This window comes from Cheilinus undulatus, linkage group 17 (genome assembly GCF_018320785.1).
Source record: "Cheilinus undulatus linkage group 17, ASM1832078v1, whole genome shotgun sequence".
In the NCBI taxonomy this organism is placed as follows: domain Eukaryota; kingdom Metazoa; phylum Chordata; class Actinopteri; order Labriformes; family Labridae; genus Cheilinus; species Cheilinus undulatus.
This window is the reverse complement of record NC_054881.1, coordinates 3,379,423-3,394,242: the sequence shown is the minus strand read 5'-3', so window position 1 is coordinate 3,394,242 and position 14,820 is coordinate 3,379,423. Positions and strand designations below refer to the sequence as shown.

General features: G+C 38.4%; 1 protein-coding gene across 4 annotated transcripts in view; it reads right to left on the bottom strand.

Moving 5' to 3' along the window:
• Positions 1–7,416: 7,416 nt before the first annotated feature.
• Positions 7,417–14,820, bottom strand: part of LOC121524854 (myocyte-specific enhancer factor 2C-like) — a 64,009-nt gene continuing 56,605 nt past the window's right edge. For all 4 annotated transcript variants that reach the window (XM_041810385.1, XM_041810383.1, XM_041810382.1 and 1 more), the window contains one exon: positions 7,417–13,090. In XM_041810385.1, the coding sequence (XP_041666319.1) occupies positions 12,739–13,090 (352 nt within the window). In that variant the 3' untranslated portion in view covers positions 7,417–12,738. The remainder of the gene's footprint in view (positions 13,091–14,820) is intronic.

Below are 14,820 nucleotides of genomic sequence, written 5' to 3'. Positions count from 1 at the left end.
TAGTCTGTACTGAACATGCATACTTCCTGCAGAACCACTGACGGTCTAACAGTCGTGTTGTCTGTGGTGTTCACTAGATTATGAATGCTTACTGCTCGACGAATGAGGGTTTCATGGATCCCTTATTGAGCACAGTTATCTAAAGATGAAATAACTGATGTCATGTTGTACTATGAAGCTTCATGGATTACCATCCGGAGGAATGTTAATTCATAAATACTTCAGAGGTATGCACTCCAGTTACATAGACCTTCAATTTATGCAACCTAAACTCAAATATACATATCAGATTATGCATCTGTGGAGAAAGAGAACCAGCTTCAAACATAGGTCTAAAGGGGATTTGTGTTTGTTGATCACATTGCTTATATAAAGTAAATTCTGGAATGATTTTTGGCCTCTATTCACCTGCTGCACGTCTTCTCAGGAGTCACATTTTCATGAATAATCATGATTGACTGCATTTGCATTTTTATCACCTCTAAGAATAAACTGAACTGAAGTGGATGTAAATGTTCAACAATAGGAGGGCTGACATGCTGATGTTATGGGTTTATTAATACGTATAGATGATGTTGACCAAACCATGGCATGGCATCACAAGCATTTAAAGTATTGACATGACTTCTTAAATTGCATATGCATCAGACAAACATGTGCGCGCTGATGCACACACCCTGAACACACGCAAACGTGCAAGGTGGTGTGCGGTATGTGGGCTGAGGGCCAGTTCACAGGCTGTCCTTGGTGACTTCTAAACACGGCTCAGGATTGGCTGCTTGTCCTCGTTTGGGTCAGCTGTTTCCAACTGGCCGACGTCAACCCTCAATTTAACCGAATCCAGACTTTGTGTGCAGAAAACCAGAAGACAAACACACCATTTCTACAGCTGTTTACAGACATTAAACTCCATCCTGATGACAAGCAGGAGAGTCTTCTTGAAAAAGTGCTGAAACCCTCACCCTGTGTTTTGGCATCTCGTCCATGTGCAGACAGCGAGCCAACAATCTATGGACGTTACCCAGACTGCCAAAAATAAAACCCCGAGCTGTCTGCGTTCATATCAAAGCTCTGAGACATAATTTATGAGCAGTTTGTATTTTAAAATCTTGTTCCTCGGTGGCACCAGAGATAGAAAATAAACCACAGCTGTAATAACAAGACACGCTGGAGAAGCCAAGTTTGGTCAAATCAATTTTTATCATCATACTTTAAGTTTATGCATGGAAATTTTTAAAATGAGCCAGAGAAGAGCAGCAGTTTCTCCACCTATCCCCCATTTAATCATCAGATCATGGATCTGCATCAAAACTACAGCACTGTGCAGTGGCATGCACAGACTTTTTCAAGGGCAGGGGCGAAAAGAAAAAAAAGGGCAAATACAGCACGTTCTCGCCACTGAAGAGGGCACTAAGTTTGGTGTGTTTTCAAGGGCACTTTAGACATATATGTTCTACCAATGACACATTATATAGCCTTAAAACAGACTAACTAGACAGACTACTCAAGTTAGCTTGTAGTTAATATCAGCATCCACAAGAACTGTGTAGATTCAACGCTGGACTGTGAAGAACACATAGAAATAAATAAATAAATAAATCCCTAGGGGGTCTGGGGGTCTGCCCCCTGAACATTATCAATGAAGAAGATGCCATTTCTTGTATTCCAGTGCATTTTAACACCATATTAGCACCAGATAATCCAAACTGCTTCTGTCAGCTATAGTTCTGGCTCAGTATAGATCAAAAAGTCATTGCAATAGTAATGTTTCATAGTATTTCTTGGTCCTAATGGTCTTCTGGAGTTTAGTGTGTTTTCTTCATCCAAGGGGGCAGTTTAGTGTGTTTTTTTCCACCCAAGAAGGCACTTTAGCACATGTTTTGGCTCTCAAGGGCATTTAAGAACGTGTTTTGCCTCCCAAGAGGGCACTTTAGCATGTGTCTTGGCTCTTGAGGGCACTAAAGCATGTGTGTTGGCTCCCAAAAGGGCACTTTAATGTGTACTTTGGCTCCAAAGAGGGCACTTTAGAGAGCGTTTTGGCTCTCGAGGGCACTTTAGGAAGCGTTTTGGCTCCAAAGAGGGCACTTTAGCATGCGTTTTGGCTCGCGAGGGCACTTTAGCAAGTTTTTGCCTCTCAAGGGCACTTTAGCATGTGTTTTGGCTCCCAAGAGGACACTTTAGAGTGCACACCACTGCCCCCGTGCACACCACTGGCACTGTGGTTGAAGGCACTGAGAACATTGCTGTTGGGTTCTCCTGCACTATTGGCTCCAGGATGCCAATCCAATAGCAGTGATGGAAACATGTTAGTACTCATATAGCCACTGTTGTAGGGATAAATGATAAGATAAAAGTTGGGACATTGTATAAAATGTTAATAGGAACAGAGGAGAGAGATTTGAAAATGATTTTCAAAATATTTTCAACTGAACAAACACAGAGACAAGATTAAAACACATAAATTTTTGTTTTTGGGGAAATATGTACACATTCTGAATAAGATGTCTTCAGTGTGATCCAAAAAAGCTGGGACAGAAGCGAAACAAGACTAGGACAGCTGTGGAATTCTCAGAAACATTGGGAACACGTAGGTTAACTGGTAACAGGTGATAGCACTCCTGAAAGGCTCCACTCTGTGAAAAACTGTGTGGGAAAAATGCCCAGCAGTTTATAAATGTTGTTCCTCATCATGCTGTGACATAGCCACAAAATTTAAGGGGTGGGGATGGCTAATTTTTAATTTAGGGATTTACATGAAAAAAACCCTTGCAAGGTTAAATCCCCTAGCTTTCCCTATCTGAGTTTATTTTTCCTGTTAAATAGTCTGTTTAGCTGCAGTCTGCCCGGTCAGGTGACCTGCTGCAGCCAGATTTGACTCAGGTGTGAGGTGGGGGAGGGGCTGAGGCAGAACAAAGGCTGAGGTGAAATGTTTGGAGAGAAGTGGCTGTGACTCCTGGATGTGGTTGTGGATCTGTACAAGGACTGTGGTTTTCCCAGAGAAGGGTAACTGAAGACCACTCCATTGTTATGGTGATGCCTCCTCTGGACGTGAACCTGATCAGTGCCGAGCAAGAGGGCCATAAATACTGGAGATCACTGAAGAAGAACCCACAAGAGTCAGACTGATAGAAGAACGATCCCAGGATTGGTGAGTCAGCTGCATTTGGATTATTTTTGGATTTTTGCAAAGCATTGGTTTTGGTTTTTGCTTTTGGGCTGGATTATTCCACTTTTTGAGTTTTGGGGGGAACTAAGGGGGAAACCAAAACAATTGGAGGACGTTTTCTTCTATTTTTTGTTTTTTTGGGGGAATTGGGATTTCAGGGCCTGATCTGCAGGCTTAAAGGGGACTATAGCTAGGGTAGGAGAACCTTTCACTGATTAATTTCTGATCATTAAATTAACCCTTAAGCTTACACCTGAGTTTTCTGTGGTGATTTTTCTAGTTATTGGCTGATTATTTGAGCTTCAGGACTTCTTGATCCCTTGCCTCTTTAATTGAATAACTGACCAAAATCAAAGTATAATTCACGGTAGTTTTGAACCCATGATATTTAACTAAGCTTTAGAAAGGTAAGCTGATTGTTATAATGCAACTGAAGAAAATTTATACTTCTGACCATCTACAGTCCACAATATAATCAAAAGACTCAGAATCTGGAGAAATCTCTGCATCCAAGTCTTACTTTAGACTCTACCATGCAAATGCAAAGAAGCTCCGCCCACTTCTCTGGGTCTGAGCTCATCTGAGATGGACCGACCTAAAGTGGAAAAGTGTGCTGTGGTCTGACAAGTCCACATGTCAGATTGTTTTAGGACTGAGTCCTCCGGCTTAAAGAGGAAAAGGACCGTCCAGATTGTAATCAAAGGTCAAAAGTCAGCGTCTGCGGTGGTTTGTGGGTGTATTAGTGCCCACGGCAGGGGTCACTCGCACATCTGTGAAGGCCTCGTTAACACTGAGAGGTACATACAGGTTTTAGAGCAACATGCTTCCATTCAGGGTCCAAAACTAACTTTTGTGAATGAAACTACTACTCCACCACCAGGGGGCAGCAGTGAGTCGTGAGTAAATACGTGTGTTTCATCAATTATTTGATAGGATTTAAGATCACCAAAGGATCAGACCAAGATCAATTTAAAACACTAAAAATACTGATTCATAAAGATTGGCCTATAAGAGAGTAAAACTGACAGCAAATGAAATATTGTTCATAAATCTTTCATGACAGTTGATGATAAATTATTTATTAAGTGGTTGAAGTGATTAAGAGGAGGAATATCAAATACATTCAATATTTTTGTTTGAAAAGGTTAGTATGAAAATAATAATGCAGATGTTTTTATCTGGTGGGACAACCCAAGACAAGAAAGAACCTCGGCTTTTTGGTGAGCCTTTTGAGACAAACCGATCCATTTATTTAAATAAATAATATTAATCAAATGCACGTCATCAGCTGCAACATATTTTTAAAATCCTTGATCATAGTCCTACATCAGCAGCTGTTTTACCAAAGGGACTCTTGACAGAGTGAATACTGCAGCCAGTGGCGCCCCCTGGTGGCCAGTCTTCAACATTACATCAGGACAGTACCTGCCTTTGGAGTTTTATCATTTGAAGACACAAAAATTAGAAGATGGAGTCATAGTTTTATTTGTTAATAGAGTCTAAGAAAAATCTCAGTCTAATTTTAGCTTTGTCTCTTTATTTCTACAACATTTAACAGATACAGGATAAAAGAAAAGAGGGTTAAGCTGTAAATCATGCGTTCTTAATTGATTTTACTGATTTAAATGCAGAATAGTTATTAAAGGAGTTGATCTAAACATGTGTTTTCGACAAAGTTAAAATTAACAGGTGTTCTGAATGCCATTACAATGTTACTTACGTTTCAGAATAACTTTTTAATTATGAAAAAATACACATGATTTTAATTGTTGACTGGGTTAGGGTTTGCAGTGCTCTGATCATGTCTTTAGATCAGAGGTTCTCAACTGGTGTGCCTTAAGGCAGGTCTAGGTGTGCCGTGGGAATTTGTACCATACGTCATCACTAAACTTTATGGCGAGTACTGTAACCAGGCCTGCCCACAGACCAGACTGGACCCCTGAAAAACCCCAGAGAATGGGACCTAACCAGTTGGGATTTATTGGTAAAATCGGTGCATGCGTGTTGGATCAGTAGCATTGGTGCTAGCATCCTGGCTAACAGTTACCTCATTAAGAGCTGAAAAGCATGGCAAGCTATTATTGGGTTGAAATTTCTGTTGAAATTATTCATTTCATGCTATTTTTAACCAAGTTAACCAATTTTTCTACCCGTTTTTGCCACCTCTATTGCCAACTTAAACCAGTTTGCTGATTTTTTTAAAGCATTTTTGCACATTTGGCACATTTAACCCATTTTTGCTCCCTTTTTGCCACTTTTTGCCCACTATTAAACTACAGTTCGGCCATTTTTTTGCCATTTTTGCCCCATCACTTATAACCCTTTTTACCACCTTTTAACAACTTTAACCCTTTTTTGCCACTTCTCTGCCACTTGTGATCTATTTTGCCACCTTTTTGCCAATTTTTGCCCGATTTTGCTTTTTTGATCACTTTTTACCACCTTTTAACATCATTTAATTCTTTGAGGCCACCTGTAACACATTTTTGCCAACTATTTTGAAATTTTAAAGAAGTTTTTGTCACTTTTAACCCATTTTTGCCATCTCCATGATCCTCCAGTTGGCTGGGCCCCAGAAAGCTGTTCACTTTTATCTCTACTTATTAGCCATCTTGACTGTGACATTATTAAAAGGTCTATTTTGTATCAATTTAAATATGGCGTGCCTTGAGATTTTGGCTTAACCTTAGGTGTGCATTGGTCAAAAAAAGTTTGAAAACCACTGCTTTAAATACAAAATTGATAAATCAGTAACCTGACACTCCAGATAGATTGTTCCCTTCCACTACTGCATGGATATATTTCCCATTTATTTGGGAAAGCTCCCATAGAAAGCACATAGAAGGGCAGGACGTTTCAGAAAACTGTTTTAAAAAATGTTGTCCAGTTCTGACCAAACTGCTGCTACTCTGCTAGCAGCCATTGTATAAAACCACTGACAGTACAACGACCAACCTGTAACTCTCACTAACTAATGCTGAGGCAGGTTGGTACAAGAGTTAAATCTTCTCCATCGTGAAAAGCTTCGGGTTTTTTTTTAAACTCTATTTCAGGGGTCATCAAGTACATCTGCACGAGGGCCAGGTTTATTCTCCACAGAGACCCTGGGGGCCAGACTTTGAAATACACAACAATTAAAGAAATATTTTGGTCTGATTGAAATATTATTGTAGTGTTTGTATTTTCTTTAAAAACACAGGACATTTTCACTCATTACCAGTGAGATCTATTCCTATCCATCCCCCATTTTTGACTCTTTTAACCCCTTTTTGATACTTTTTGCCACTTTTTTCCTTGTAACCCCTCTTAAACCACTTTTCCTGCATGTTTTACCCACTCTTTTATCCATTTTTGCCACTTTTTAACACCATTTCATTACATTTTTTCAGTAATTGTTGCAACTTTTAAATCAGTTTTTGCCACTTTAACAAATTTTGCCACTCTTTAACCCCTTTTTGCAACTTTGCCAGGCTATGACTGCTGTTTTTGCCACTTTTAACCCGTTTTTATACTTTTTGCCTCTTTGACTCTTTTTTTTCAATTCTTTAGCCAATTTTAAACCACTTTTTTTGCATGTTTTATCCTCTTTAGGCTACGCTTTTATTCATTTTTGCCACTTTTCTTCTATTTTCCACCTTGTCATTCATTTTTTGCACTATTTTTGCCACTTTTAACAAGTTTTTAATACTTTTTGACACTTTTTTTCTTCTTTCACCAATTTTTGCAAGATTTTAACCCCTCTTAACCCCTTTTCCTGCATGTTTAATGTACTTTTCACCATTTTGGGCCACTTTTTAAACTCCTTTTCATTACATTTTTTTTCAACATTTAGATAAATATTGCCACTTTTCAACCATTTTGCCACTCTTTAACTCCTTTCCACTACTTTGCCAGGTTATTTGTGCCGTATGTTTGCTACTTTTAACTCATTTTTGATACTTTTTGCCTTTTTTCCTGTTTTCATCACTTTTTCACCAATTTCTGTCCCTTTGTGCCACCCCACAACCCATTTTACCATTTATCACCTATTATTTTTGTAACACTTTTGCCAACCTTACCCTTTTTTTAAGTAACTAATAAGTATGACTGAAAAGTACATTTCCATAAACAGATCAAATGTGAAGCCATTCTCAAACTATTTCAGTATAAATTGTTTGTGGGATGGATTTAACAGCTGCAAACATTTAAACATAACATAACATTTATATATAAAAACAAGAAAGAAGAAATGACGACACAGCACACAGTGATGTTTGTAACAGAGCCTGTATATTTTTGTATATTTTTTCTGCAAAATACAAATACTAGCACATTTGTGAGTGAGGGACTTCTCTGTACATGATCTCTGACTGCGACAACACTTGAATATTCTGAGAAACATTGTCTCCAAAGTGGCGACAAAGGCCAGCTTATGCCGCTAACAATCTCACTTTAAGAATATGATACTGGTGGTTATTAATGTGATTATTGATTCAAAGAGGGGAGCGTGTACATTTACAGTACAGGACATTCACTGATGTCTCCAAATACAAAGTTAATCATCTCATCAGGCAGTTACTCATTAAAGAATCAAACCAAAAACACAAGAAACAGGCTATTTCACACTTTGGTTAGTTGACACTCCTCCTTCACCTCCACCCGCTCACGGCCGACTCCACCGGGGGCCTCAGGACGAGCTCCTGGCTCCCCGTTCCCCCCAGGGTGGCTCAGACCGGGCCGGTGCGTTTCAGCGAGTCTAAACCCGGAGACGGCATCGTAAAATAAAGGAGTGCCGAAAAATAAAAACACGTGGGCTCTGCCCTTCAACACGCGGCTAACTAAAAGGCAGCTAGTGCAGCTAACGGGGGCTCGACCGGAGAATTTAGTCGCTAACGGGGGGACGTACAGACTGCCGACTGTGGCTGAGGGTCTGAGTTCCAAATATACAGTTTTTAAACCAAAATATTCAAATGTGAACAACCCCCAGCCACCACTCTGTCTGCTAAAGATAAAAAACTGAGGATGTCAAAGGAGTCTGTTCAGCTTTATGGTGTCAGAGCAGCTTAGGCAGAAGGCACACGATATTTCTAGTAAGTCTGCAGTGATTCTGGAGCTACTGCACAAATACACAGCAGTGGACAGAGCTTTTCAGTCCTGTTTAAAGTGCAGCTTCTTATTTCTTCTGCTGATTCTCATTGTTAGATATTGTGCTTTTAATTTGACCTCTTTTTCTCTTCAATGCAAACCAATCTGGTGTTCAAAACAAGAAGATCAATAATAAAGAAGATTTTATAAAGGGATCAACGATTCTTGTTTTAAAATATAAATAAAATACTTGAAAACAAAACAAAAAAAAAATCATTGTGTCTTATGCTAGCCTTCATCCAAACACTAATTCAAGCTGTTTCAAAGTCACACATTTTAGAGGAACAATGATGGTTTTGGAGTTGGGGAAAGCTAAATAAGGCTGCCAATAATCGTAAGCTTCACTGTTTTATGGCAGTCTTTCTCTCATCTTGGGGTTATGATGAAATCAAACATGTTTATATTATCAGTCTTTAGTCTTGCCTGAAGAAAGTGGCGTTTTTTAATAGCACTGCCATTGTCAAAAACCAATAGGAGCTGCCGCGCCATGAAACAGGAAATTGCAAACTAGTAAACCAGGTGAGAGGGAGAAGAAACATCTGGAACATGTGGTTCTTGTTCTAACAGAATACCAATTCTAAAAAAAAATATGATGTAAAAAGTCAAAATCATCGGATAAGAAGCCAAATTAAAAGTAAAATAAATAAATAACACAAGAACTTTTAAATGAAATGTGTCTTTAGCCTTGTCTTTTGAAAAGTGGATAAACACCACCACCACTGTCAAAATCCAATAGGAGCAGTCTGCCATGAAACAGGAAGTTAAAAACTAGTAAACATGATGGGGTGGAGAGGGTACATGACAGACTACTAGAGAACCTTGATTCTAAAAAAAAAAGAAATAAAGGGTTTGAATTACAATATTGTAATCCAAAATCTGAGATTAAAAGTGGAAAATAATAAGAGTCATAAAGTTTTTAGCTCATAATTAAACATGTTTTTTAAGGCAGTCTTTCTCTCATTTTGGCATTATAATAAACCCAAATATTTTCAATAATATCACAAGTCGTTAGTTGATGAAAATGGTCTCGCCATGAAACAGGAAGCTGTTTATTAGTAAACATGGTAGGAAGAAGAAGGAGCATGTTCTTCAGTCTTGTCTAATGAAAATAGTCTTGTTTAGCAGTGCCAATGTTGCAAGCATCCAATAGGAGTGGTCTCGCCATGTAACAGGAAGCTGTTTATTAGTAAACATAGCATGAAGGAGAAGGAGCATGTTTTTCGTTAGTCTTGTCCAATAAAAACTGTGTTGTTTAAAAGTGCCAACATTGTCAACATCCAGGGGGGCGGCCTCACCATGAAACAGGAAGCTGTTTATTAGTAAACATGGCATGAAGGAGAAGGAGCATGTTTTTCTTCAGTCTTGTCCAATGGAAATAGTGTTGTTTAAAAGTGCCAATATTGTCAACATCCAGGGGGGCAGCCTCGCCATGAAACAGGAAGGTGCAAACTAGCAAACATGGGAAGGTGAAGGATGGTTCTCATGGCGGGGGAAACTGCTGGAGAGGCCCAATTCTTAAATGTAGGGACACTGTATAAATTTATGTAAAACCAAAAGACATCATCCATTTCTTATGCTTATCTGGGGCTGGGTCTCAGTAAAGCAGGATAAGCAAGTCAACCCAGACATCAGATGTTTACCAGCTCCTTCAGGGGGGGTTTCCAGGCCAGATGGGACATGAAATCCCTCTGTAAGTAAGCCGAGTAAGTGGGGATCCTTGTGTCCATGTAAATGGACTCAAACTGAATAGTAATTAACTTTGATGAAGTGACTCTGAAGGTGAAAATGTACCTCTCTAAGTTCATTTTTGATATCCAAGTAAAAAAGGAATAAATGGTTGAAGAAATGGAGATAGTTTTCTTTAACAATAAAAACTCAATGGGAACAAACATTCAGATTTAGCTGATGATTCTTTTAAGGGGCTGAAAACAACTTAATTTAACTGAGTGACTTTAAAATGCAGCTCTACCACTGATGCATTTAGACCAATACTGTAAATAGGACATAATCAGAAATTTAAGTGCAGAATTGGCTCTTTTATTGTGATTCTTTAAGGTAATTAAAAGTAAATTTTACGATAACACTGCTGTTTTATTTAGGTGTTAATGAAGGACTTTTAACAGAGGAGAAGTAGTTGAGTAAATTCTTCCATAGCTGCCCAGACGTTAATTTGACACCAGAATCCCTGCAGGAAACAGATCCATGTTGTGCTTTTTGTGCTCTGATTGTCTTCGTGTTTCCCCTGACACCCGCTGAACAGAAACCTTCAAACCGACCTAAAATCTCCCTGAAATATTAATAGAAAATGTCTGACTTTTTTATATTACTGCTTCTTCTTATTAAATAGAGCTGCAGACATCTGACAATATCAATTTGATACAATAAGGAGTTCAAAAACACGAGAAACACTAGAAAGTCTGTGCAGCAAAGCATCTCTGTCCGGGTGGATATGGCTTTAAGGAGTGACGCCAGCGTCGTCGTCACTCCGACGAGTTCCTGCGAAAGCTTTCAGCACATGCTCGACCTCTTCGACCTCGCTCAACGACTCCATCAGGCTTCTCTGTGCATAACAACGCCGTCATGGCCGTTTTCAATCGAGTTTCAGTTTGTTTCAATCCACAGAAGCTTTGCTTGTTTTAGAGTGACCCAGTTTATTTTGTTTGTACGGAGGCAAATAAAGGTCAAAACTTTAAACCATTACCACTCGTACATGCACCTATAATATAAATAGATATTTTAATAATATCAGAATATCTGATTTTTTTATTTGCTCACAAATAAAAGAATCACTGTTTACAGTAAAACAGATGTAACCATGATTTTGTCCACTTTTAACCTGAATTTTCAAAAAAAAGAATTAGTGAAACTTTGAAATAAAAACCTAAACAAAGGAGGAAATCTTTAAAAGATCGGCAACTGGAAATAAAATCCCCATAAATTGCAAAAAACCTTTGGAGAATTTGCAATATATGTTGCAGAATTTAATCAAAAAATGTATCAAAGTATAATTTTGTAGTTTAAAATGTGCAAATTGTGTATGTTTTTCTTAAAAAATAAGTTAATTTCTTATGTCTTTTCTTTATAGTTTTACTTTACTTTTATTTTCTAGGATAAAATTATTATTTTTTGTCTTTTTTTCCTGGCATATTTTGTTTCAATTATTACTATTATTTTATTTTAGCATGTACTTTTGTGTCTTCTTTTAAGGAAACAGCACATGTACATTTTTTGATTAGGTGTTTTGTCCTTTGTTTGCTTCCGTACAATCGTGCATGTGGATTACATTAACAGAAAATAAAATTTTCAAACTTTCTTCTGAAAATGACCCTCTAACGCTGACAAAAATCTCCACATCTCGTGAAATTATCCAAAGCTTTTATTCTTATCAACCTTTTTACATCACTTCCTCTTCACTGACACTGACACTCTCCTCTCTTTCCTCTTCCTCATCATCCCTCCTCTTTCTCTGGACTTCCTCTCTCTTTCCACCTGATTTTTGACCCTCTTTGCCTCCCGTACATTCATATTTAAATGTGCTAAAAGTCTCTAAATGTTGAACCTGCAACACGGCGTGGACGGAGCGCCCTGCCTTGCCTCTCCTCGCCCGCCCTCCTCCACGTTTGAATCTCAGCAGTAGCTTCAGAGTACCAGACTTCTTCACTTGGTGTTAGTTTGCATACATGTGTGCACATACTCAGTGTGCATGTAACATATTTGTTATTTACGTAGATTTCCCCCCCCGACCCCCTCAACACACGCACACAAAACAAGCAGTACAGGATGTACAAACTCTCAGGCAGCATACGGACACGCTCGACTCAGACGCTGGGTATTTAACTGTGGAGAGTAAAAATCTTCACGTAGAATTACAGTGACTTATCCAAGCCTCGATTAATTGTGTTTTCTATACTGCATTTATGATTGGTCTGGGCGTATGTTTGACTGCTGGCTGCAAAATAAACAGCCCTTCATGGGGATAATTAAGTGAACATTGACCTGGAACTAAGAGCTGCTTCACCTCGATTATTTTTAACCCTGGGAAATAAGTCAAATTATTGCCTTCATTCATGAAACTTGGCATTTCAGTGTGCAAATCTTCCTTTAATGTTTACCTTCTTTAACAGGAGTACAAAGCTCATTAATGAGTATTTTTATTCTGTATTTCCAGTGAAGATTTCTGTCACTCTCCAGCAGTTAAATAAACCCTGCTCTCTGTCTGTCAGGCGTCCGTCTGTCGTCTGGCTCCTCTGACAGTATGTGATGTAAATACAGCAGGTAACGTCTGCATCCACATGATCAGACCGTCTGCCCCCCTCACGTACACGTTTAGCACACCCACTCAGCACAGAAGAATATGATAATAATAATAATAATAATAATAATAATAATAATAACACTATAAGGTAACTTTGCTAAGCCCCTCTCCCTCTGGCTGCAGGCCCCTCCCATCATGTGGCCCATCCCTCCGATAGCCTCATCCTCTTCACCGACGGGCTGTGCCGCTCCTCCTGACCGGACATTGGCCGCAGCAGGAAGTTGTCGTTGCCGTGGTGATCCTCCCGCTCCTCGCTGCCTTCGTACGAGCTCCCGCAGCTGGACGCCGCACTGTCGCCGGGGGAGCGGCCAGGCTCATTAGGACCCCGGCCAACGGCGGAGGAGTACCCGGCCGTGGCCACGCCGCCTCCACCTCCGAGTCCGGCTCCCATCATGCTCCGGTCCCGGGGAGGGGAGGCGGGCTCAGACTTGATGTGGAGCTGGTGAGCAGACGGGAGGTTCATGTTCGAGTTCTGACACAAGTTCCTGAAAGATGAAAGACGGAGAGGCGGGGTCAGAATATGCAGAGCTTTAAATTTTACAACTAACTAACCAGGCAGAAAAATGCTGAAATTTGATCAACAAAATTGAAGAGTGCAGAAAAATAAACGTTTGGTCCTTAAATATTTTGGGAAAAGACCTAATACAGGGGTGTCAAACTCAAGGCCCGGGGGCCAAATCCGGCCCGTAGAACAGTCACACCCAGTCCACAAGATGATATCATATTCTTTTTATAACTGTCCCTAAAACATGAGGTCTGCAGATTTCCTCCAGTCTAAAAATGTATGATAGTAATTATCCCTAAGTCATAAAAATGTGAAAAGAATAAAAAGTAAAAATAATGAGATAAAAATAAATATGGGAAAATAAACTCATTTGTGTTTTCATTTCTTATTGTAAATTTTTCATTGCACAATTCTGACTTCAATCTATTATTTGGACTTTTATTTCATATTTTGACCTTTTACATTTATTATTTTGACTTTTTGTCTTACATTTTGACCTTTTCATCTTATAGTTTTGACTCCATCTAATATTTTGGCTTTTTCAATTTATAATTGACTTTTATCTCATATTTTGACTGTCAATTTATTATTTTCACTGTTTATTGAATATTTTGATCTTTTCAATTGATTATTTTGACCACTGTCTCATATTTTGACCTTTTTCAACTCCTAACTTTTACTTTTATCATGGTTTTTGCCTTTAAAACTCATGATTTTTAAAGTTATTTCATATTTTGACTTTTAAAACACATGAATTTGAAATTTAATCTCATATTTTGACATTTTAAACTCACAATTTTGATGTTTATCTTGCATTTTGATTGTTAAATATCATGGTTGTGATTTTTTTTCTCAGTTTTGCTAACATTTCAACTCCTAAATTTCACTTTTGTCTCATATTTTGATTGTTAAATATCATAATTTTGGATTTTATCTGTTTTGCTGACCATTTCAACTCCTAACTTTCACTTTTATTTAATTTGTTACCCTTAAAACCCATGATTTGAATTTTATTTAATATTTTGACTTTAAAAACTCATGAATTTGAAATTCGATCTCATATTTTGACTGTTAAAAATCATGGTTTCAGTTTTCTATATCATATTTTGCCTTTTAAAAACATGATTTTGACTTTAGATGCCATATTTTTACCTTTAAAACTTATGTTTGATTTTTTTATCCCAGATTTTGAGTTTCTAACTTATCATGTTGACCTTACAGTCTCAAACTCATTTATGTTGACACTCAGTGGTTAAATATTGACCCCGTTAGGCCCTCACATTAGACCCAAATTCAGAATCTGGCGCCTTCTGTGATTGAGTTTGACACCCCTGACCTAATGCATTGATCAACAGGTTGTTGCAGAAAAAAAAGAAAAAAAAACAGACTTGTGAACACAGTATTTGTGCATCCAAATAAGAGAGAGAAAATTTGTTTTTCCTGGTTATCGGTTGTCTTAAAAATGGAATGATCGAGAATGATGGAAAATTGGGATATCTTTTTTTCACATCTGAACCCACCCGTTTGGAGGTAATCTTTCTGTTTGTGACTCTACAAGCCTAGGAAAGGCATCCTAGTATTTTAAAATCATCACAGAAAAGATCCCAACAGACACAGACCTTTTCCTTTAAAGAGTAAAAATACTTTTGAACATCTTATTCTCTTTGCCTAAAATCTAGACGTACACATCTGAAGTCTTAAAGATACAGT